Here is a 26,183-nt window from a genome sequence, read left to right as displayed (position 1 = left end):
CATTCCGGAACACAGTCACCTTTACCTCAGTAAGGCCTCATTTAGATGTTGCAGCAGGGAGAGTGAGCCAGCCCAGCCATTAACCTTCATGTGTTCCGATAAACCGCCCCCATTACTATCACCACCTTTCGCCTACCATCCCACCAACCACCCACAAACCTGGACTGATAAACGCACCCACACACACACTCACTCTCTTCAGCCCGTGCTCTTTAAAAATTAACCTTCATAAATACATAATGCCCTCCTTTCATTCTCTGTCTTGTTCCTTCTGCCTGCTGTTGGCCCACTGTTGGATGCTTGTTTTGCCTGCTGCACACACACATGGGGTCCTCCTGGGGGTCTGGTGTTCAGTTGATATGGGCTGCTTCGTCGAGATGAGCTACCAATGGCCTTCTAACATAGCCATGATTAAGACCATTGCAGGACGAAACATACAGTATATTGGCAATTTTAATGTGCTCTAAAATGAACTAGCTTGGTTTAATTAATAGCTTGTTTAACTAAGAAGAAGAGTGCCCTGGATGGGTGTCTTCTAAACCCTGTTCCAGACTTTAAGCCTAAACCCCAATCCTTACTGTAACTTCTTCCCGAAACGTGTCTGTGTAATAATAAAAGAAAGTATATGCATGGTGCAACCTTTTCTTACTTTTCAGTTCAGTACTTTTCAGCACCCTAAAAAGCAGAATTTGGTGTTTGGATGATCGAGCCTACTCCAACCTTTGTGAGATCCGAATCGATGGCATCATGAAACATGCATGACTTACAGGAGATCCTGGAGGTCCGGTGGGTCCCGGGATGCCATTGTAGCCTGGAGGACCCTGTGGGGGGAGAAGATAGATGAAGGGGGTGGGTGGGGTGATGAGGTGTTGTTATGAACACTTTTAGACAATTAGAGCGTTAGCTTTCCTCAAGATATATGTTTTTATACATATCTTTTAGATGTGTGTGTGTGTGTGTGTGTGTGTGTGTGTGCGTGCGTGCGTGCGTGCGTGCGTGCGTGCGTGCGTGCGTGCGTGCGTGCGTGCGTGCGTGCGTGCGTGCGTGTGTGTGTGTGTGTGCGTGCATGTAAAATATTGATGGTTCTGATCTGTGAGGAGATGTACAAAGACAAAGTACGAAATAATTGAAAAATGCCCATGGATAGACTTTCAGTAAATTAATTTACTCATCAACAGCGAATGAATTAAGCTGAAACTGCGTACAGTATTGATGAACGCTAACTGTAAACTTTAGTGTAGACTTCATTCACAATTTAGGAGCAATATATGGTAGTGGTGTGGATCGGCACTGCCCTCACGATCCGATCACGATTCGGGAGGTAGTAGATCCGATTCGATTCGATTCTATTAGACCCAATCCGATCCGATCCGATCCGATCCGATTCAATTCTACAAAGCATTGCAATGCATTACATTTCCACTGAATGCAAAGCAAATGTTTAATCAGCCATGATGAGGCAATACAAGTAGTCAGATACTGAGCAACAATTTATTGGCTGTTTTCTGTATCAGTCTGTATCAGTCTTGCAATCTCTTGAAGTGCTTTTATTTAATTTAACATTCATTTGCTCACGAAATATCCATGGAAGTAATTGAAACTTAAAAAATTGCCGGATCGATTCTGGAACTTGCCGGATCGATTCTGGATCGTCCATGCCCCGCATCGATTCGGATCGCCGAATTGATCATTGTTGACACCACTAATATATGGTATGATAAAAAAAGGTACAGGCATCAGCATCAGAGGCAGATGCAGACAATATTACTGATACAGACGATACTGCATGTGGGAGTAAGCGAGGTAAGCTTCCATGTTTTATAGGTGTGGTGTGGGTGCAAATGCTTTGCCATGCATCTCTTTCTCTCTCTTTCTCTCTCTCTCTCTCTCTCTCTCTCTCTCTCTCTCTCTCTCTCTCTCTCTCTTTCTCTTACACATACACCCCCCCTCTACCCACATACAAACACACGCATGCTATCTAACATCTCTGTTCTATATAAGACTCTGTATAATGTTGTTCCCTGTGAGAGATTTATTATATTTCCTACAATGGACTCACAAACAGGAGGGTTGCACAGCAGCGCAACAGCATGACTACAAATTAGACCCATCCATTTCGCACTGGCATTTGGGGCGCTCTATGAATCCCACTTTAGATTTTGGAGCCCTGCTGAACAAGTGAGACGGATCTGCACCATAGGAGCAATTTTTGGGGAAAGAAAGTGTCCGTAGCGCCGTTATAGCTTTGGCACTGTCAGGTAGAAGAGATTTTACCTGAGGGCCCAGCCAGCATAGGCTACGTAACGGCAAAATAAATCACACCAACTAAAGATTAGGGTTTTATAATAAATCCCGCTGAGCATTTTTTTTATTATTTCACTGCAGTGCATTACGACACAAGACCTTGTATGTCTTCTACGGTAACATACGCTCGCAGGCACACACGACACATGCATAAACCCACACACACACACACACACACACACACACACACACACACACACACACACACACACACACACACACACACACACACACACACACACACACACACACACACACACACACACACACACACACACACCGCGCACACACACACACACACACAAACACAAACACACACACACAGGTCTTGTAGTGCATGGGTGCAGCTCATATATCCACAGGCCGTGACAGAGCCATCGTGGCTGGGCTGGTAGAGCCAGGAGCCTCTGAAGGCCTCGGCTTTAAAGCAAATTTAATCATTAGCTTGCTAATTAACTACTCGGAATTAGTGCTTGACTGGCTGTTTTTTAATGAGCGTGTGTATGTGTGTGTGTGTGTGTGTGTGTGTGTGTGTGTGTAGTTAAAGAATGTATATATGCATGTAAGAGCAGTCTTGTGTGTGTGTGTGTGTGTGTGTGTGTGTGTGTGTGTGTGTGTGTGTGTGTGTGTGTGTGTGTGTGTGTGTGTGTGTGTGTGTGTGTGTGTGTGTGTGTGTGTGTGTCTGCGTAGTTGCGAGTGTGTGTGCGTGTGTGTGTGTGTATGTGTGTGTGTGTGTGTGTTTGTGTTTGTGTGTGTTTGTGTGTGTGTGCATGCGAGTGTGTTCAGCCACTCTTACCCTGTCTCCCTTCTCTCCGTGGGTGCCAGGAAATCCAATAGGCCCTCTTTGACCCTGGGAGGCAATTACAAGCACACATCAAAGAAAAGGATTAAATATGCATGCAACAAACGCAGGACGAATCAGGTCCGAAGTACACAGTAGTCCAGTTTGTGGAGTATGGCGTGCTCTTATCCAGATAGTTTGTTGGCTTCTTGGGTTTGGGTGCTCTTTAGTCCAAGGTATAGTACTTCCAGGATCAAAAAATGAGAATAAATTCTCTGACCAAGGCACTCTTCCCAAAAAAGTTAAAATAGCTTTATTAATATGGCTAAATCCTACATGTAGACATATTAAAAACAAGGCCCACGCGTAGCAGCATGAGTGGCCTTCATCAGGGCAGAGTCAATAGTAGTAGACAGTAGTCCACTTAGAATTGGGTGGTGGCAGGGGCGGAGCACTGGTATTGTGACAGGGGTCGAGAGATGTGTCAGAGGCCCCCCTCACACCTAATGATTAAAAAACACAGGCAATAAAGGCATTTAACACCAACTTTGCTGTTTAGCATAATACTGAACTACTTAAAAAATACTGAAATATCGCAAATGGGGCCTCTGAGGTGTTTAGAAATCCAAAGCCATTGGTAGGGGGCCCCCCTTAGTGGTGAGGCCCGGGGTTTCTGGCCCCTATGCACCCCCCCCTGCTCCGCCCCTGGGTGGTGGTGTGTGGTGTGCTTGATTGGTGGTGCTTGTCTAACCAAGGGCAATACCACAGCTTTAATTTAACCATGGATTTGAGTTTGATTAAGCAAGCTGATCATAACCCAATCATAATTACAGTACCTGCTAAAAACAGAAGCAAAAACATGTGTGGTAATTGAAAAGGTGGTTAGGAATAACTATCCCAGCCAAACATCTACAGCTGAAAATTCACTTTGCGGCCACTAGGGGCGTCTAGATTTCTAGGCTAAGGAATAACATTATTTGAGCATGATCTATTGGATCTGACTGTTTTAGAGCATAAACAGTATATGGCTTTGCAGTGTTTTTTCAACTCTAAAGTTGTTACATTTTACTTTAGAATTAAATGGGACCATATATTTTCAGAATAGTTCTGAATTAACACATTTTCTAATGTGTATAACATGGCCATTACCCAGCAATATACCCAAGTTCTCTTTCTCCCACTCATTTCACGTTATCTCCTGACTATCCTGTACAAAAAGAGCATAAAAAGTACTTTTTCTAGAAATAATAATCAGATACTGACATCATCCCCCATGCGGCCAGGTGGTCCTTGCTCTCCTGGTGCTCCAGTGTCTCCCTGGAAACAAAGACAAAAAAATCAATAGAGTAAACAGCAACAAAATCAAAACAAACGAAAGAGAAGAAGAGCTTTTGGTTGCCAGTCCAAGGACAATGCTGTAGGACGGGAGTGCTAAGCATAGACAGTCTTAGAGTGCGTTGCAATATGCGACCTTGCCTCCTCCACTTGCCTCCTCCACTTGCTTCTCTCCTCGTACCAGGAAGTAATATGTCATGATGACATCACTGACAACAGCATTATATTTAAATATCTTGCAAAAGCTCAATTGTAGAGTCTTTTTCTCATTTGCAATTGGGATGGTGAATGAAAAACAGTCCCTCAAAATTGCTGTGGCTAGGCTGACAGCTGGGAAACCTTATCGTTTTCTCCACGGAGGAGGGACCAGGAGGCGGGACGAGGAGACAAGCACAAGTGGAGGAGGCAAGGTCGCATATTGCAACGCACTCCTAGCCTTTAGCCCTCCCCTGTTGACCCCTATACCCCATCCTCTCAGGATCTTGGAATAAACATGGCTTCTCTCATGCTACTATTTGTTGTGCTACTAATATTGTACAATACCTAGGGGTGAAGTGATGCAGCGTGCTAATGCAATGCACCACGATCAGGCAATTTGGCTATGGAGACCCAGGTTTGAATCCGGCCTGGGTCATTTCCCAACCCTACCCCATCTCTTTCCACCACTTCCTTCACAATCAATAAAGGCAGAAAATAATGTCCAGTACTCAGCATATTCATATCAAAAGGTCACTTTAGTTTCAGTAAGTCACATTGTCCTTTCATTAGTGTTTACAATGAGCTTTTTGTCTCTTACCGCAACTAAAATGTACCTACAATATGTATTTAGCCTTTGAACTGTTCATCCAACAACTTGTCATTTGTTCATTTTCAGTTATTAGTACTGTACAGCTGCCAAGCAACATTCATTCAACATTCAAAATTATTTTAGCAATTCAATATATGAAGAGTTCAGATGCAAAACACCCTAACTCCATTTCTGAAGACCTGCACTTCTATATTTTTTAGAGAACCCAGTTGTTGGTTTGGTTTACATTCATGTACTTGATAATACATATAAATAGTTATACTACATGAATAAAATTTTAAAAAATATATGATTTTGATAGCTTTCTATAAAATAAAAATGAATTAAGATTATTTTCTGAAAAGGCACTTAGGGGGTTTTGCATTTGAACTCTTCATATGCACTGTTGGTGTATTTTTTAATTGAGAATAATTTTAAATAGTCTAAGTGTAAGTGGTTCCAGTTATAGTGTTTCACTGCCCCACCTTCTCTCCAGCTGCGCCAGCATCTCCAGGGGTACCCGCCACTCCTTTGTGTCCCTGTGGGGGAGGATGAAGGGGGTGACGAGAAGGCACAGTCACTACACAAAATTCATTGCTAACTGCTTAATTTACCAGACGTTCTAATGTGACTAAGAAAGTGTCTGGCCGAAACAATAGTAAAATGAAAGACTTTCTTAGTTCTAACAAGACTCTTTATGACACTTGGGCATTGGGCAAAATGGGGTTTGCTTAGATATTAACTTTACTTAACTTACATTAATATTTATGAATGTGGATGACTAACATAACATGAACGGAAAAGGGAATACCAAACCTGACCCAATGTCCTCTGAGCAAATTGAATATCATTTGAATAACTACACCAAACAACCAATTGATCAGTTGAGACCATTGACAGTTAAATCAACTGCAAAAGCAATCATTTATATCACCGTCTACAAAATCAATGATTCCCACTGTAGTATCCTTCATTCTATTAACATGAATTACATAAGCACCCGAGGAGATAAAATTGTTTATTATTTTCTCTCCAAATGAGTGATATCAGTATGACTGCGTATTCCCTACCAAGCAATCAGGATTTTGAATACAGTAGCTAGAAATATATTGCAAGTATTGCGGCACGTCAATATGCTAGAAGAGAGAGCAGCATGTGGAGAATCTAAATTCAATATCATTGGATTGGATGGAGCATTTCCAAATGTATGCCTGCGTGCGTGTGTGTGTGTGTGTGTGTGTGTGTGTGTGTGTGTGTGTGTGTGTGTGTGTGTGTGTGTGTGTGTGTGTGTGTGTGTGTGTGTGTGTGTGTGTGTGTGTGTGTGTGTGTGTGTGTGTGTGTGTGTGTGTGGGTGTGTTGGATTGTCCTTGACAGCGTATCTGATGGTGTCGTACTGTACCTTCATCCCTGGCATGCCTGGCATCCCCTGAGGGCCGGCGGGGCAGGTGGCCTCACACAGCTAAAGGGTTCAAACAGGCAGACAGGACACATCCTCATCAGTGCACTGCACAAGCCAGAGGATGCACGCACACAAACACACTCTATTCATGCACACACGTACATACACACACAAATGCATGCACATACAGACAGATCATGCACACACACACACACATGCACACACACATGCACACACATACATACACACGCACGCACGCATATGTGCTCACACACACACACACACACACACACACACACACACACACACACACACACACACACACACACACACACACACACACACACACACACACACACACACACACACACACACACACACACACAGAGAGAGAGAGAGAGAGAGAGAGAGAGAGAGAGAGAGAGAGAGAGAGAGAAACAAAGAAGAGAGAGTGACAGGGAAAGACATGAATTTTAAAATACCACGAAGAAAGAAGCACAGATGTGTGCCGTTTAGTTTTGGACATTTGAAGTGAGTGTCTGGACGAAAGGAAGGACACAAGAGAAGGAGAGGCAAAGGGTTAAAGTGAAAGTGAAAGTGAAAATGTGAAAAAGTTAAAAAAAAAAAATTAAATTAAAAAGCAACTCACAGGCTCCCCCTCTGCCTTCCCTGCCCCAGGTGTGCCCTGAAAGACAGCAGCAGAGAGAGAAAGAGAGAGGACGGATCAGATCCTAGGTACAGCCCCAGGAGCAGTATCCAAGATACAAACAGCAACACCAGCAAAGCGACGCCGACCACCATGGGCATTGCTCAGCGAGCAGCACATTGATATGCAGCAGTGTTCTCAGACACAGAAACCCTGTGCAACCCTGACTCAATAGATAGCAATGGCATGAACTGAACTGTGGTGCATTTCTCGAAAGCGTACTAGCTAACTATGGTAGCTACCAGAGAGAGTAGAGAGAGAGAGGTTCCATTGGCCTATTGTTTCCTGGTTCTATTATGGCCCCCCTTAGGCAGACCTAGGCAGACCTAAGGACTGTTCTATTCATTGTAGGAGCATTATGACACGGCCCTTTAGGCAGACCGGAACCTGGTCGCGTTAGGTGCCCATAGAAACCTATTATGTTGGCATATCTCTATATACTTAAAGAATCTCTGGTAGCTACTTTGTTGTTGCAATGCAATTTCCCATTGGCAACTGCCCAAGCTGCTAACGGCTAACAACTATGCTAGAACAAATTGAAGTATAACGTTTGCAGTGTTTTCTCCCATCTATTTGTGCCATCTAGATGGTGACACTTTAAAGTAATGGAGGCATAAAAAGTATTATAAAGACTTTGTAAATAGCTAACTAATGAACAAATAATTAACAAATGTTTTATTAATGCTTTATAAAATATCTACAAAGAACATGTTCAAGATTTATTTCAATACTTAACAGAGTATTTTTACTCATTTACAAAAATGGAAATGTTTGATATTAAATAAACTAATATTTCACATTCATTTACAAACATTTTTTTAAGGCAAAGGCAAGCTAAGCTAAGGCACTGATTCCCAAACAGGGGTACATGTACCACTAAGGGTACGTGAACACACTGCAGGAGGTATGCCAGGGGGAAAAAAGAAATAAAAAAAATGTATGAAGCATAGTCACATTGGGATAGAGGTAGAAATATAGAGGGGGTACTCAGGGTATGACAAAAAAAATGCTTAGCGGGGACGATACAAAATTATACAATACGCTTTTTTGTCAATATCTTTACAGAAGATGATTACAAAAAATTCAGAGGCTCCTTTTATTACATTGGGATATTAAAAAGGAAATGCCCAAAAAAACGTCTTGAAGCTGCTTGATGGTGGAGAAACCCAACAAGAATGACACAAAGGCAGACAAGGGATAACAAATAAGGTGTAAACGGGGTGAGAAAAAAAGGCTATGCAAGACAGACATGTTGGGAAACTGCACTATATGGAGCAAAGCGGTGAAGATGATAACATACCGCTGGTCCTGGAGGGCCGGGGGGTCCTGGCAGTCCTGGAAGACCAATGGCACCTCTGGATCCTGGTGGGCCCTGAGAGAGAGAGGGGGAGAGAGAGAGAGAGAGAGAGAGAGAGAGAGAGAGAGAGAGAGAGAGAGAGAGAGAGAGAGAGAGAGAGAGAGAGAGAGAGAGAGAGAGAGAGAGAGAGAGTGAAGGAAAATCAGCAGGGGTACTGAGACTGAGTTACTCAGGGCCCAATTTACAGTATGTGGGAGGACCACATGGAGACAGATAATACATGAACTGTACGTGTAGACATACTATACAATAGACATCAGTCTTGTACGAAATTCCGAATTGGATGAATTTGAATTCAAAGTAATGTCATAATACGAACACTAGGTGGTGGTGTTCTATGTACTCTCAATGGGTGGTGTAGCTTACATTCAAAGAAATTCAAGGCAATGACACCACCTAGTGTTCGTATTATGGCATTACTTTGAATTCAAATTCATCCAATTCGGAATTTCGTACAAGCCTGGTAGACATATGGGTCGTTTTTATATAGGGCCCAAGATTTGCTACTATGCCCCTGAGAATGAGAGAAAGGATGAAGGTTACACAGTTAGTGAGACCAAAGCCAGAGGCATCTGCGAGTCAAATGCAACTCATTTCAAGGTCCTACCACGTATTGTTGGCTAATCCCACAAGCACATACTTTGAGATGAGTACTGGATATAGTGTCTCAGGTTTCAAGAATAAAGGTCCTGTATTGTATATGCTTCCCAATTTCCCCTCTCTGCTGACCACGTACCTCTGGTCCAATGTTGCCCTCATCTCCAGGAGTGCCGGGTTTTCCTGGAGTACCCTGAAAATGAAATAATAATATGCATACCATATCCACATCACTCAGAGCAGAGCAGAAAGTGGATGTGAAATTGACTGTCACCTCATAAGGTGCAATATTCTGCCAGTGGAACAGTGTCCTAGTCACTGAAAAGACTTTTATTATCATAGCACTACACTGCTATGACATTATATGTAGTCTTTGTAGCAATACGGTACGACTTGGTCATTGCCATTCTGATAACAGATGTTATCAAATCAAATGTTTCTCTCAAGAGACTAAATATTTGATACGTACAGGTGGTCCTTCCTTCTCAGGTCCCTGTGAATGAAGACAAAGGAAGAAAGGTTGAGTGACACAGGAAGTAAACAAACAAAATGTCTTCATTGTGTACACAGTGAAGTTACTAATGTTCTTTTTAATGTGTCCCATGCATAGTATTTTGAAGCAATATCCAGGTTAGGACTATGGCATTGGATTTGACTGATATCTTGTTGTCATATTGAAGCCTCTTTGCACAGATGACGTTAATGAGAGTCTTAGGTAACAGATTAACAACCCCCTCTCATGTCAACAGAAAGGATAGGATGAGCCTCTTTTGGCTCTTCATGAGAGAAAGGTTGGCTTACCATGTGAACAGACCGCCGGTGTTGAACGTGTGAAAAGCAGCGGAAGTAATCGACTTTGTATGGAAGAGCAAGCAGCAGAAGCGTCAAAAGCTGCAAACGTGTTTCTAGCACAGAGTGCATCAAAAGCATTGAAAAAGAAGTTGAACTTCAACTAAAAATATGTAACGAGCTCAGCTCGCCAGAAGGCCGCAGCCAATGGAATGTTCACATTTGCCTGAACACGAACTTTGGTTGATCGAGCACTTCAGGTTGAATCGTTTTCCACGTTCAATGCCCCTGATCTGTGCTTTCCAGGCGGGACATTTTGGCTCTTCAGCTGTCTGTCCGCACAGTAAGATAAAAACGACTTTAATGATAGTGGAGTGGGTTTTCCCACGGCCTCTCAACTCCAGATAATACTACTGTTTAGAACCAACTCACCTGCTTTATAGGTCTGGCAGTAGTATCTCCATATCATGCAGCAGCACCAAGCCAGGGGTGCATTTCAGGAAACCGTAGTTGCTTACTTTGTTAGCTACTTTGTTGGTTACAATGCAATTTTCCATTGGCACCGAAGTTGCTAACTGCTAACAACTACGCTTTCCAGAAATGCAACCCAGGTGATGGAACATTAACAGATTGAAAATATGGACCGTTGTTTCTCGTTTTGTTTTGCTTGTTTATTGTGGTGCAGCCACGTTAGTCATGACTGAGTGCCTCAGCGATGTCTGGCTTAGTCTTTTTGAAGTGGACCTTCCTGATCTTGTTAGTCTACAGTCCTAGATGGTGAGCACCAAAAAGACTTTGCAGCGCAAGTGGCATCCCTTTTCCTAATGGAACCCTGTGGGTACCATAACAAGAAACTTCAGGTAACTTACTGGAGGTCCTGCTGGGCCCGGATAACCCTGAAGTCCCTGTAATCAGAGGAGAAGGGTCAGCCAGATCAAATCTGATATTGCTGTATCAAGAGATGCAAGATGTACCAATAAATGCCAGATTCATTTCAATAATATTGAATGATGATGTCACATGTGTGAGATTTTGATTTATTTTTAATGTTTGCTGTGCCATTTTATTTTAGTTGTTTTGCAGTGTATTCATGTCTGTGTGCAGTGTCTAATCCCCAGTGCCTTCTAAATGCCACCTGATAACGACTTTCTATTAGACCAATCAAGAGATGCTAATTGGTGAGTTGGGCTCGATTGGGGACAGGTGTGCGCAGGGAGCAGGTCTCTATTTCTGTCTGAACAGGCACTGCATAGCAGACCACGGGGGCAGAGGGTGAACAGGCCAGTGAGGTGAGAGCAGCGCTTTGAGGAGGAAACTGACGAAACCGGGTGCAGTGAACGTTTGTGGACTTCGTCTGCGACAGAAGACAACGGCGAGAGACCCGTCCAGGTCCCCGGCTGCCATAGTGGAGATTCAGCGTGCACCACATCCCCGGGCCTCAGGTTATACCTGTGCCCGGACTGAAGTAAGTGGTTACTGCTACTACGTGACTCAATCCTTCTGGTTGATCTACTAGCACCGTTTTGCTGCCGAGTGTTTCCTCTCTTGCAGTATCTGCGAGTTCGGGCTCTGCTTTACCTCCGCCTGCCCTCTGCTAGACCCCTGTGCTGCTCTGGTCCTGTGGCTTGCCCTCACCTGCTCTGCTGCTGCTGTCCCTTGCTTGCTGCCTACCCCTGCTGAATGCTGTTGCTGCTATCCTTCCGCTGCTTGGACTGCTGCTGGGTTTCTGCTGCTGGGGCTGGGTGTCTGGGACGTGACTGTAGGACTAAACTTTTAGTTTTAGGAGAAAGACTCTGTACTCTGGACATTGGATCTTGAACTTGGACTGAGTATTTAAAAAAAAGAAATTAAACTTCATTAACGTTACATCCTGTGTCTGTGATTACTCTGTTGCCTGCCACGTTCTTGGTTTGGGGTTTGACTGGTCACGGGCAAAATAATGGTTCAAACAAAATGGGTAACTGACCCCTGTGACAATGATATAATAGGTTGTATGCCAATTATTTTTCAATTATCATTTGTTTTTTTGGTATCGTGATACAATAGTATGAAGATATTATAGTTTGCATGCCAATCATTATTTTTACATGGCATTATTTTTTACTGAATGCAATGACAATGTATTTGTTGAGGACATGCTCTGCATTAAAAATGAGAATAGGCTTGGCGATACTGATTGATTGATTGATTGATTGATTGATTGATTGATTGATTGATTGATTGATTGATTGATTGATTGATTGATTGGCTTACTCTTTCGCCCACTGGGCCACGGGGACCCATTGGTCCCATTGGACCCTACGAAACACAAAGAGACAATCAGTTAGTCAACATAGGAATAGGAACATAGGAATCACATGTCAGTCTGACTTAAAAATGCATCAATACTGTTAATACCATCCAAATGTATTAACAAACAACGAAAACGACATAAGTTTACATAATTAGAGCATCTGTGTCTCTTGATGTTTTTTGCTTGCAAACTACACACACATGCAGCATAAAATGTGCGAATGTGTTTGAATACAAAGCACTTTGAGTCAACTTAGTAGAGTAGAGTACATTACAGTAGAGTAGAGTACAAAGAGTAATAGTAGTTATTGATTTGATGCAATATGAATATGACAGGTAGTTCACTGGTGAACAGTGGTTCTTACAGGGGATCCAGGAAGACCGGGAACACCACGTTGTCCTGGGAGGCCAATTTCTCCCTGCTCTCCTTTGGTGCCCTGTCAGACACATGAGTGCACACACACACACACACACACACACGTGCGCGAACGCATGCACGCACACACACACACACGTTATAACGCTATAGAAGAGATGGAGAAGGTTTGATGCGATATACATAGAATAGTCACGCAGGCGCAGAAGCTATGACTGGAACTGGCTCAAAAGTTCCAACACTTCCTTGAACACCAGGTGTCTCGTGTAGAATGTTCTCTCTTTCCTACGTTCTAATCACAAACTGTGCATTCTATTTCGCCAAAATGTTGATGGAAAATCATTTGGAAAGTCAGAAAAATGCCCATCTCTGTTGGTTGTGACATTGTTTTATTTCTCTACAATCCTCCTGTTGATGGAAAACCAAGCGGACACATCTTATATCGCTACACATGATATGCTTTAAGGAACATCAGAGTTAATTTGCTTCTAAATATATGGCTGTGGGGGAAGTTGTATCGCTATGGAAAAGGTTTGACGCAATATAGAATAGCCACGCAGGCGCTACAACATGATGCGCTTTAACTTTAACTAATTCGCCTCAGAATCTAATGGAAAAAGAAACTCTATCCACACAGTGAAAATTGCAGAGTTGATTCAACACTTAGCAGGGTGAAGTTAACACCCCACTGAACTCTACCACTGCAAAATATACTGCACAGCATAACCTCCTTTTCAGCAGCCTGCCTTACTCACGTACAAAGAAGGGAGGAAGGGAGGGAATGAGAGATGGGGACAGAAATAGAGAAAGAAAGAGACAGTATGAGTCAGGGCATGAGAGAGAGAGAGAGAGAGAGAGAGAGAGAGAGAGAGAGAGAGAGAGAGAGAGAGAGAGAGAGAGAGAGAGAGAGACAGAGGGAGAGATAGATACAGAGAGAGAGAGGGGGGGGAGAGAGAGAGAAAGAGAGAGAGAGAGAGAGAGAGAGAGAGAGAGAGAGAGAGAGAGAGAGAGAGAGTGAGAGGGGAGAGATAAGGAAAATGAATGAAAAAAAAATGAGGGTAAGATACAGGAAAGAGAACTGGACGAGTAAAGGTAAAAAATGATGAGTTTGCTCATTTACTGTGTGAGGCGCCTTGGCAATGGCAGAAGACAGAAACTGATTTATACTCACAGTAGCTCCGGGGGTACCAGGTGTGCCAGGAAGTCCCTGCGCGAGAAAACCGGGAAGAACATTTTTACATCTGTCATGCAGGCTATAATCAACTATAGACTCCTCAGCCACAGCACAGGGCTGGACTGGTCACCTGGCATATGAGATTTTCCTGGTGGGCCAACAGACTAGCCAGGCTGTGCCCTCTAGAGCAGTGTTTCCCAACCAGGGGTATGTGTACCACTAGGGGTACGTGAGCACACCTCAGGGGGTACGTGGAAAATGTGATAATAAGAAATATATAGAGCGTAATCACTTTGGGATAGACAGACGAACAGATATAGAGCATGAAGGAGGGGTACTCATCGTGTGACAAAGATGCTTAGGGGGTACACAGGACAAAAAAATGTTGGGAATCACTGATGTAGTGACACAACATTTTCAGCATTGCAAGTAGTCAGGTGAAGAGCAATTCAAGTATTTTCTGACTTCCCGAAAATACGGGAAATCCTCCCACTTTGTCAGGAAGCACACAAGCATACGCAAACCAAGGGAGGCAGGTAAACAATGCCGTTTGGGAAATGTTAATTGTTATGCTCTTGGTCAGACCAAGTCTCGAAGAGACTCAAACGTCGATGATAATCAGGCTACCAACAGACCTAAGGGACCAACCACTTTGTTTTTGTTAGAGACCGGCTCACAAATAACATGGGGCGGTGCATTGCATGAAGGTAGTATAAGAACTGGAGAGAGTGAATAAGTCCCGCCTCCAGTCATTTCAATGGGAAATGCTAGGCTAGTGAATTCAGCCAAAATTGAACAAATTTTTCAGCTTCCAAAATGGGGTTTCATGGAGCTCATTTCCGCCGACAGTTTACTCAGCCAATTACGTGCAACTTTACTGACTGACTTAAGGTTGACCAGAAAGCTATATGGAAGACGGGCATTGGATGCATGGAGGTATTATAAGGTGCCCAACCACAGACCTGTAAAGTGTGTGCCCAACACTAAACTCGCACACTCACCAATCATCATGAGCGAAGTGGATGTGGGAAATGAGCGAATTTGTGAAAATGACGACGAGGAAGTGCCTTGCTAATCGGCGAAGCTAACAAGCCAAATCCTGATCCCCTGGTGCATTGGTCTATCTATAATATAGACAGCTGACTGAGCCAATCACAACATAGCAGTAAGCAGGGGGGAGGGGTTGTGTGGGGGGCTGCTCTATGCCAAAAATGCCCGGGCCGTGTTTTGGGCAGAGTCCAGATCTGCACACAGCATGTCTTGCAGTGCGATCTAGTGACTTTTAATTGTTTTCAATCACAGGTATTGATGAGTTCTTTATGATGTTCAAGGGGGTGTAAAAACTTGAAGTTTGATTAGCCAGCACCACGGGAAAAGCGCTGAGGAGGACACTGTACAAGACATTCCATCTCACTGAAGTGGAAATGTTTCCCTTACTTCGCAATAGAACAGATTGATGAGTTGGGGCACCAAGTGGGTACACACAGCCTATCCGAATGTTTTTCCCAATAATAACCAACGGCATTGAAATTTCAATGTTTTGTCAGATCAATAGTGTTTGCTTTCTTGCATATTCTGCATTTACAAAGCTCAATAAAACATTATAAGGCTCAGTAGCTTTTGAATAAATGTCTGGTCCTACTTGTGAAAGGACTCACAAATAGAAAATGGCTGGTAAACTGTTGTGGAATCTGAACACCTGTGTGTGTGTGTGTGTGTGTGTGTGTGTGTGTGTGTGTGTGTGTGTGTGTGTGTGTGTGTGTGTGTGTGTGTGTGTGTGTGCGTCCGTGCGTGCGTGCGTGCGTGCGTGTGTTTGTGCGCGCGCGTGTGTGTGTGTGCGTGTGTGTTCGTGCACGTGTGTGTGCACACATGCATATGTGCAGACGTGCGTGCGTGTGTGCATCATCATCTGTGCCATCTGAAGGGCCACTCACATCTCTGCCGTCTCTGCCCGCCTCTCCCTGAGGGCCTCTGGGCCCCTCTGCTCCCGCTGGGCCTGGGGCCCCCACCACCGGCTTATCAGGCTGCAGATCACAGGTAGCACACACTTAGCAAAGGAGACACTAACACCTCAATTAGGCTTTACTACTACTACTACTTCTACTACTACAACTAATAATAATAATAATAATAATAGTAATAACTTGTGCTGCGTTGTTGTGTTGTTTTATATAGCACCTTTTGAAATTACTCATCGGCACTTAAGATTGGAAAGATGTACAGTGAATGGGATTGAAGATTTTGTCACATCAATATACACTGTAGGTGGATATCATTTTGTATTGGTCTGTCTGTGTTATTATGTGGTTAATTTCTTATGGCTTATTTATACTATTATAAAATACTACACATGAATTGGCAAATGTGTTGCATCACCACCCTTGAGAAATCATCCCACATATTAGACATAATATTTCACAACATTCTACAACGATATCTAACAAGTTCCCCTGGTGGCAAGCGCTTTTGTTTTGACACGCTTCACGAGTTGCATAATTAAATATTCCTCTGAATTTGTAACTGTGAGCCGACTAAATGTTGTTTGCGAGAGGGGATGAACTGACGGCTAAAATGGATGACTCTATTATATTGTTTTATGGGTGTCGGGCGTGCGCTGCGCTCAGTGCACAGTTTGAACGCGAGCTAGAAATGAAGTATCTGTCAGTGTTTAGGCAGATGCTTATTTCACACAGGCTTTCTCCCAGTGCCTCTCTTTATGAGCAATTCAATTAGTGTCTTTTCAATTGTTCTGCCCCAAAACAAAAAAGTGCAAATTAATATCCCTTCAGGAGATTTGCCAAAATGTGACTCTCACTGATTTGCATTTTCTAGGCCTGAACAATGTTTAGGACCCTTGTTTTAACTTTTTTTTTGTCCCCTCTTAACTACCTCTTGTCTCTTCTCTCCCATTCTGGGATCATTTGGAGACAGAGAGGAGGTGAAGCTTACAGATAACCCCTACTTTCTATTCAGGCAAAAGTTTAATGGTCACCAACAAAACGTCTACAATACTACGCCACCAGGACAGCACACAGGACACCTTTAGTAATACTTTGTACATTATGACTTGGTCATTGCCGTTCTGGTAACGGCTCATTTATAACAGGGCCAGTTTTACTGGTTTAAGGACCCTCTAGATCAGTGTTTCCCAACCAGGGGTACGTGTACCAGTAGGGGTACACGAGCACACTGCAGGGGGTACTTGGAAAAATGTAATTTTTATAACAAATGTATGGAGCAGTCACATAAGGACAGAGAAAGCGATATAGTAAGTGAATTAGGGGGTACTCATGGAACAACTAAGAGGTTTAGGGGGTACTTGAGACAAAAAAGGTTGGGAAACACTGCTCTAGATGGTATAACATGTAGTGTTATGGCGTCTGATTCCCAAATTATTTGTCTGCCTGTGGCTTTGGTGGAGCTACCGGAAATGAAAGTCAGGGGAGCTTGTTGTTTTCACATCAGGTTCACTTCATTTTTCAAAAAGTGATCATAATTTAGTGTTACTGTTGCATATTTGCACTAGAATGGAAAACTGGAATAACACCAAACACGATACTTGAAACTTGAAGCGATCATGAAAGCAAGTCTAAAAAAGTTACTTGCTAAAAATTGTGCTGTACTGTAGAGTTCACATCTGTTGACAAGCTAAAGCTAACCTTTTTTGTTGTTGTTTAGTGAAGACGCAGAATAAACATTTATTCCAATCCATATATCTTAAGATCTATGCATGTAACATCGCAAATATTAGACGGTGTCAGAAGTGTAGTTGTCCTATCTATAAAAGTGTCACCATGTTTGAATAACAACATGGGTACTTTCCATTTTTATGATAAGATCGTTTTTACTCTCTCTGTTTTGTATTCTCTCTCATAGCACCACTTGGTAATGACAGAACAGAGTAGCACAGAGCATCAAGGTCATGAAGCAACATGAAGCCTTAAAGTAGATTATTATTTGCCTCATGAAAAAAGGGACACAAACACAAACAAAAATGAAGGAGAATGTAAAGAATAAATACCTCAGCATTGGCATACATCTGAAGAAGAAGCAAGAGAGAAATAAGATCAATGTAGAGTTAGTGAAAAAAACGTCACCCCCACCACACCAAAGAGATTGAGAGAAAGCACCAGGCTTGATATCAGACAGTATCATGGCACTTCCAAATACTGTACATTTCAATCAACTTCAAAGACACTGTGTCTATGCCTGTACCCAAAGATACAGATGCATATAATTGAGTTTGAATCAACGGCAGAGTTTGAAATTGTGATAATACTGTTTGTCATTCAAGCCTGTAAAGCACTGTTGTTGTGCGTGTATTTTATTTATGCTTCATTGGGCCACATGCTGTCTAAGACTGAGGTACTCCACGTTTCTCCAAAACTTATTTCTTCTGAACTCTCAATACTCAATACGACAACTTCCCTTACATTTCTTTGGAAATAGTCAACTAATTATTAATGCGTAGTTAGTAGGATACCGCATTCACAATACATGTCTTACTATACTGTATTTGCACCATAGGTGGGTCATTGCTCCACAGTTTGTTAGAATTCCATTACATTTACGTATGTGTGCTGTTTACCAATTATCCGCACAATCAAACCCAAAGCAAAGTAGTCCTTGGTCAACCTGAAGCTTGTCTGTCATTGAAACCATAGAGTCTAATTCATGAATAGTCTAATTTCACTCATAAGTAAAAATAGTTCAAAGGGTGTGTGCTCTTGTTTTCCACCTGCAACTCAATTATGCTTTCTTTCATTCAATAAGTGCGCTCTTTAAAAAATGTGTTAAAATCATACCGCAAAGAACTATTCATATTTTCATTCTTGCAACATTAGTGGGTTCTGTGTAAATGTAGCAAAAGCCACCAAATTGGGCATAGAATAAAAGTAACTTTGCCTGTCAATGAGAAATTGTCCTATTATCCAGAGGTCAGAAAAATAGAGCTTCGGAGAAACGGCATGTCACCCTAAGACAGAGCCCTTCAGTGTGCTTTTCGGTTGCTCAAAAAGCAGAAAGGTAAAACACTACTGCTAAAGCTAATCAAGCAAAACAACAAAACAAACAAAAAGAGGATATTACAAATAATCACAGCACATACATCTTGAGTCATATAACATATTGTTACATACTGCAGTTTAGATAATAGCAATTCAGCATAACCGTGCATGAGAGAGTCTATACTATTGTAAGATACATCATAATAAACTGCAATTACAAAGGAACAACTTCCACATGCTTCAACATGTGAAAATTTGCTCTCTTGTCATTTTGAATGAAAAAGTATAGACTGCGATTTGGGATTAAAAGTCTTTGGGATTAAAAGACTGACCAAAAACTCGAGAAAAGTTTATAGCTAATATCATTGTGGTTTCGATGTGGTTGATTTCTTAGCCTTAACTTGTAATCAACAAAATTAAAAGGAACTTTGGGTTAATGTGACCTAGACCTTTACTTTTCTAACAGGAAACTAATCCCTTTTTCACACTGGGTAATGTTAATATTTGTGCATTTTTGTCACATAATGATGTTTTGGTAACACTTTATTTTACGGATACATCTATTAGCACGAATACAAAGGCCTACAATGTTCCTGTATAAGTAACTTGTAAGGCATGTACAAAGCAAAATCTAACATTTGTTAGGCATGTATTCGCAAATGTCTTGTTCATGCACAATAAGGGATTTATTACCAATTCAACCTTAGTAAGGACCTAGTAGGCCTTGGCATTTCCTTAGTACATGCCTTACAAGGTACTTATGCAGGCATTAACATTGTATGTATTAGTGCTAATGGATGTATCCCTAAAATAAAGTGTTACCGATGTTTTAGCCCTAGATGTGCAGGATCGAAATGGCCGCGTTTGGCATGGCTTGGAACAACAGAGGGTGAGTGAAGACAGAGCTAGCGGTTAGCTGACGACTGCTAGTTACCTCAGTCTGTGGGAGCTCTGTGCAGCTCTCTCGCTGGGCTCTCTTTGGGTCGCAGTGAATCAGCATCCATTGAAGCTCAAACTGCAGGACAAACAACACATGCACGAGATGACTCACACTGAATGGGCTACAATGATACTGGTTACATAAAAAGAGACCTAATGATATTGTTTCTCAGGCAACAGTATGTGTCAACAACAATAACAACAACACTGAAAATAATAAATTATTAATAATTATTGATAATAAAAATAAAAATAATAATAATCATAGTAATACATGTATTACAGGAGGTTGTTTGTCTCATGTGCAATTGTCAATGTTTATTCCAAATACATTGTCTGTGAACATTAATCCTTAGTTCCATCTTCCACCGAGTCATGCATCTTATTCTGTCTGTAAATAGCATGCCAAATTTTTCCTCCAAACCCTTCCCTCACACACACATGCACACACACGCACACACGCGCACACACACACACACACACACACACACACACACACACACACACACACACACACACACACACACACACACACACACACACACACACATACACACACACACACACACACACACACACACACACACACACACACACACACACACACACACACACACCATCACCACCACCCCCATCACCACCGCCACCACCACCACCACCGCCGCCGCCACCATTTTTTCCAGGCAGGGTGCAGTAGAGCAGAAGTAGACTCCCTCACTCTCACCACCACAGACGTGCTGGAGTCAGCGTCCAGCCTGCCGATCAGGGTGTCTCCCTCCGTATTGATGTAGCCCTTCTCCTTGATGGGCTTCTGGTCCACAGGCTGGCAGTCCACGTACAGGGTCACCTGGTCGCGCTCCACACCCACCATCACCTGGGGCAGATGGGACAGATTGGATGGGACATGGTTTTCAAATGGTCGAAAACTCCATATTATACAGTATGCAAAAGTTCAAAGATCCATGCACAGCTTCTAGGTGCTGGCAAACGCAGGAATATGTAATACTTCAAAAGAAAAAAAATTACCGCACACTTTTTTCACTTTATGCTCTTTTATTCAGAGCGAACAATGTGTTTCGTCTCTGTGCGTCATCAGGTTCGCCCAAACTTATTCCTTATCATATGTTTGGATTTTGAATAGTTATTTCGTTTTTTCGTGTTTTCAAATGAAGGTAGTGGGTGTAGTGTCTGTGTTTTGTTTGACAAGATATTGTATGCATAATTGATTATTTGGGGATGGAGTGGGGCAGGTGTGTAGTATTGGTTTTGTTTGACAAGAAAGGAAAATCAATTCATGGTATTGTAATTGAAAGCAATTCTGTACAAGTATGCAAACAAGCTCATTTTACACCTCCCCTTCAATTCAATGATTGAGTTTGACCTTTCTCTGGAGTCTGGAAGTGCACATTTTACCTCCGAGCAAGCATATATCATGGGAGCTCGCTGGACCCATAAGATTCAATGATAATTGCTAGCTTGTAACTAGAAGCAGTTTCGACAGAGAATGGCTGGATGAACAAGAGAAAGGTCATTTAACTGAAGGAGAGGTGTAAAAGGAGATTATTTCGAGAAATGGTACGGTATGGTTTGTACCACCTTTCTTGAATAAAACATGTTGTTAAAAAACAGGAGGAGCACGTACGTATGTTTGCAACATATTCGACTCATAACATGTCAACAAAAGTAACAACTAGCCATGCATTGAAGTCTTTGTAGTGAAAGTGAACCATGGTGAGGGCCAGTGGCGGAACAATTACACACCGGGCCCCAGGGCAAAAGACTATTGTTTTACAGCCTGCCAAGGTCACAATAGGACCCCCACTATCTATGAGGGAGGGCCCTGCGCCCACGGCCAAATGCCCTGCTCGCCCCTCCTATAGCTCCACCAGGGCTGGATTAAGATGGCCCGGGGCCCCTAGGCTACAGGTTGCTGTGGGGCACATTTCGTACATAGACAGTGTCATAATTAGCCAGAAGTTCAGGATAACATGTCTGCCAACTGTTCTCAACACGGTGGATACATTTTTCAATATTGCATCATGTCCCAATTCTGCAATTTTTCACTTTTGGGCAATCAGGGGGCCCCTGGCAGGTGGGGGGGACCCTAGGCTTAAGCCATATCTAGCCTGTGTGTTAATCCGGCCCTGAGCTCCACCCAGGGTGGGGGCATCTGGCATGGGTGCACCCCGCACCCCTGACTGGCACTGACCTTGTGCCACTTGGTGTTGAAGAGCACGGAGAGGCCGGGGAAGGTGACGGTCTGCAGGTCTCCGTCCAGCGTGGTGAGGAAGAACTCCAGGGCCTGCTGGTCGCCGTTGAGGCGCAGGCCGGCCTGCTTGTTACCGCTCTCGTCCACGATCTGCCACAGGTTCCACACCTTGTTCACCGTGTTCTTGATCATACGGAACGTGGTCATGAAGGAATACTCCTCGGGGAAACCACGTGGGAAGTTCAGCCTACAGGGAGAGGGAGAAGGAGAGAGAGAGAGAGAGAGAGAGAGAGAGAGAGAGAGAGAGAGAGAGAGAGAGAGAGAGAGAGAGAGAGAGAGAGAGAGAGAGAGAGAGAGAGAGAGAAAGAAAAAACACATCAGACTCCGGTCAGTTCATTTATACCGCAATGTATACTATATGTACTATATACTCAGATATGTTTAGCCTTGAAAATGTGAAGGTGAAAAAGTTTTTATACAGCACATGTACAGAAATTTGGCAAGATGTATGTGATTTTTGGTTTAATGCAGTTTACCTTAACCGTGACCTCATAAAATGGTCCAAGTAAATACAACTGGCAAATTTATGCACACAAATTTGTTTTTTTGGAGGGCTCCAACATCTTTGAAACATTGTTAAAAGTGCACAGGAGCAGTCAATCTCAAAGACACCACAATTCGATGCCAACTTACAATCGACTGTGTGTTTGCCTACACAAGGATTTTGGCCATTCTCTTCAAGAGAATACTATATGGTCACATATAAAGAGACCCGTGAACATACATGACAATCCATGTTCAAAACCACGAGCTTTGGGAAATCACAAGTCAAGAGAGGTGGGTAGGTGACAACAGCACTGGTAGTGTGCGCTCTCTCTCCTCAGCATCAAAGCCATGCACTAACTCCTTATTATATATATACCTACACAAAAGATCACAAGTCTTTCATGTGACGTCCATGATTGTGTCTAAAAGGGAGGAAGGGGGCCCATTCCCTTCAGGCACCACTATAAATTTAGGCTCAGGCCTCCAAGCACTTCCTCCTCCTCCTCCTCACATCAAGACTAGGAAACTCGGCAGGGTGAGGAGATGGAGGTGAGGAAGGGGAAAAAGAGGGGTGTCTCTCTCTCTCTCTCTCTCTCTCTCTCTCTCTCTCTCTCTCTCTCTCTCACACACACACACACACACACACACACACACACACACACACACACACACACACACACACACACACACACACACACACACACACACACACACACACACACACACACACACACACACACACACACACACACACACCATCGCTGCTACTGCCACACCTTCGGGCATTGTGCTTAACGAGAGCTGCACTCCATGGGTGGTGTATTTATAAGAGGGGTCCAGCCTTCGGCACTATACAGCAAGACTTGTTAAACGGATGGAGGGGTAGCAGTAAAGACAGAAACAGGGTTTCCTGTTGAGGTTGTGAAGTAAATGAAGGCCATGTTGCAGAAGCACCACCAGTGTCCGGCTATGGAATTGAATGACGTGGCATGGGGTGTCTTCTATCATAGCCTGGTCCTCACCATCCCATAATACTACCATTTCATTTTGTATTCATGGTCTGGAGTTTTTTTTATCTGACACGGTTGCATGAAGCGGGAAGGACATTTTCGGGAAAATCAGGATAACTTGTTGAACAAACATGTCTGACGTCTATCTTTGGCGATGTAGGACCATTTCACAGACATGTCTGACAGAACATTCTACCGTAGGATAAAATTACAATGTTGGATCGTTTTCCAGAACACCAGCCACAATCCTACCGCTCAACATTGCTCCACATCAAACAGTTACCAGACTTTGTGCGGAGCCAAGTCTCTTGGCAGAAGTACGTAGGATGGTGCGTCCATCCCATATTTAACACCTTTTTATATATTTATTAATTTATTTTTTAATTTTGGGATTGCTCGTCGTTATTGAGACAGGACAGTCCAAGGTGGTGACAGGAAATTAGTGGGAGAGAGAGAGGTGTGGGGAAGGATTGGGAAATGAGATCGGGCCAAAACCGAACCCGGATCCCCGGCGTAATGGTGTGGTGCACAAGCCCTCTGTACCATGTCGCCCCCCATACAGTATGAGCCCTTTTACCAGGGATGGACTGACCATATAGCCTGGTCCTGACCATCCCATAATACTACCATTTCCATTTCGTATTCATGGTCTGGACTTTGTTTGATCTGACGCGATTGCAGGAGGCAGGAAGGACATTTTCGAAAAAATCAGGATTTAACTTATAAGTTGTTGAACAAAGATGTCTGACGTCTATCTATGGCGATGTAGGACCGTTTAACAGACATGTCTGACAGAACAGCCAACCGTAGGATAAAATTACGATGTAGGACCGTTTGTCAGAACACCGGCGCAAATCCTACCGGTCAACATCGCTCCACAGAGGACAGGTACCAGACGTAGTGGCGTAACTATCGGTAAGCAGGGACTGCAGTTGCTTAAGGGCCCACGAGCTCTCAGGGGCCCCCATGCGGACGCCTAGTGGGCCCCAATTAGTACTAGGGGACTAGAATGTCTCTGCTCACGCAGAAAATTCCCCGATAACTCTTTCAATTAGCAAAAGTTGACCGGACCGTATTTATATCACAACACATGCCACCGTCCAACATGATGGTGTGCCGTTTAAACACGACACCAATGGCAAAGCCATGGTACTTTTAATACTGTGCTAATAACTGTGTTTAGTTTATTAGACGGTTCTTTAAAAATACAGTCATATAATATGTTTCAAACTGCAATAAATATCTTAACAATACGGTGTATTTGAGTCTTTTATTTTTTTACATTACGACTTGGAATTATGGGTTATGGGTTATGATGAACTGATTGAACATGTTACGTAGCCTACGTAACGTGCGTGCATACAGGAAGAACTTTGGTGCAACGTGCAAGACGTCACATCACGTTAGACATAGAAGAAATCTGATCATATTATCTAAACTTTAACAATGTGTTGGCGACGATGGATAACAAAAAGAAGCACCGGAGCGGATTTCAAAAAAGCAAATGGAAAGAGGAGCTGCTGGAAGAACTGAAAAAACTTCCGAAAATAAACTCCTTTCAAAGAGCCGCAGAGGGAAAGGTGGACGTTGTTCCTGCTAGCTACAGTGAAGATTGCGACCAAGAAGAGAACTATGGACAGAGGGGGGCTGTGAAAGTATCTAGCCCCCTTGTTGTGCTAGAAGCAGGGGGTCTGACTCTGACAGTGACAGCTCGTTTACAGAAGATGACAACCTGGCCGGCTCAACACCGACGAGGGAGCACCCAACTATGGGACATTTCCCCGACAGCCTTGATGCAGACGTGAAAAGGGGAAAGGACAAGCAAAACAATGTTAGCACGCCACATATCCAGCTTGCTAGCCGCGGTGCGTGTGTTGAACTGTGGATTTAAGTCAAGTGGAATAATTGTGAGAAGCCCTGAGATCAAGACAGCGTTTTATGGTAAGGTAAGGACATTTGGTTATTAATTTTGCCGGCCGTGGCATAATGAGTTGGGTTTATTGTGCCTGGTGCGATTGTTGTCACAAGCCTGAAGTTGTCACAAGCCCGTTTTGAAGTGTGTGTGGCTAAATGGTTATTGCTCTATGTCAGTGGTTCCCAACCTTTTTCTTCAGGGACCCATGTTTTTACTATTGTAAGCTTTGATGACCCAACCACACGAGTGCCCGCACGAGACAAAGTCACAAGATGCCCTCTGTTTCCTGGGAAAACTAATTTTAGTTATTTTATTCCTCAATTCGTCTTTGGTCAAATATAGAATAAATGTTTAATGTAGCAATTACTATTTGCTGCTTCTATGCATTTATTAGTTAAATGCTTTGTCATTTATTCAACATGGGCTATATATATTTTAAATGAAACCCCTTAAAATCAAGAGGGCTCCGTGACCCCCTGTGGATCTTTGGCGACCCATTAGTTGGGTCCCGACCCATAGGTTGGGAACCACTGCTCTATGTAGACGGACTCGGATGTTGTAACATTCTTTTTTCAAATTTAGTGCGCTTTAAATCTGTACCTGTGCTCGTCATGTTCCGCTTTTACATGTCTTCATGAAGACTTTGGAAAATCTCCATATA

At 43.1% G+C, this 26,183-nt stretch overlaps 1 protein-coding gene across 1 annotated transcript in view; it reads right to left on the bottom strand.

Moving 5' to 3' along the window:
• The window catches only part of LOC134436025 (collagen alpha-1(IX) chain-like), a 70,612-nt gene that overhangs the window by 23,121 nt on the left and 21,308 nt on the right, over positions 1–26,183 (bottom strand). Inside the window, exons 5-21 of the mRNA XM_063185054.1 lie at positions 22,052–22,298; positions 20,567–20,716; positions 19,838–19,918; positions 17,919–17,936; positions 15,832–15,921; positions 13,895–13,930; positions 12,713–12,784; positions 12,309–12,353; positions 10,925–10,960; positions 9,736–9,759; positions 9,406–9,459; positions 8,613–8,684; positions 6,607–6,666; positions 5,693–5,746; positions 4,349–4,402; positions 3,101–3,154; positions 768–821 (exon numbers count right to left, since the gene is read on the bottom strand). Of these exons, the coding sequence (XP_063041124.1) occupies positions 768–821; positions 3,101–3,154; positions 4,349–4,402; positions 5,693–5,746; positions 6,607–6,666; positions 8,613–8,684; positions 9,406–9,459; positions 9,736–9,759; positions 10,925–10,960; positions 12,309–12,353; positions 12,713–12,784; positions 13,895–13,930; positions 15,832–15,921; positions 17,919–17,936; positions 19,838–19,918; positions 20,567–20,716; positions 22,052–22,298 (1,201 nt within the window). The remainder of the gene's footprint in view (positions 1–767; positions 822–3,100; positions 3,155–4,348; positions 4,403–5,692; positions 5,747–6,606; positions 6,667–8,612; positions 8,685–9,405; positions 9,460–9,735; positions 9,760–10,924; positions 10,961–12,308; positions 12,354–12,712; positions 12,785–13,894; positions 13,931–15,831; positions 15,922–17,918; positions 17,937–19,837; positions 19,919–20,566; positions 20,717–22,051; positions 22,299–26,183) is intronic.

This window comes from Engraulis encrasicolus, chromosome 20 (genome assembly GCF_034702125.1).
Source record: "Engraulis encrasicolus isolate BLACKSEA-1 chromosome 20, IST_EnEncr_1.0, whole genome shotgun sequence".
Taxonomy (NCBI): Eukaryota; Metazoa; Chordata; class Actinopteri; order Clupeiformes; family Engraulidae; genus Engraulis; species Engraulis encrasicolus.
Note: the sequence above shows the minus strand (reverse complement) of the source record. Positions and strands in the feature narration are given on the sequence as shown.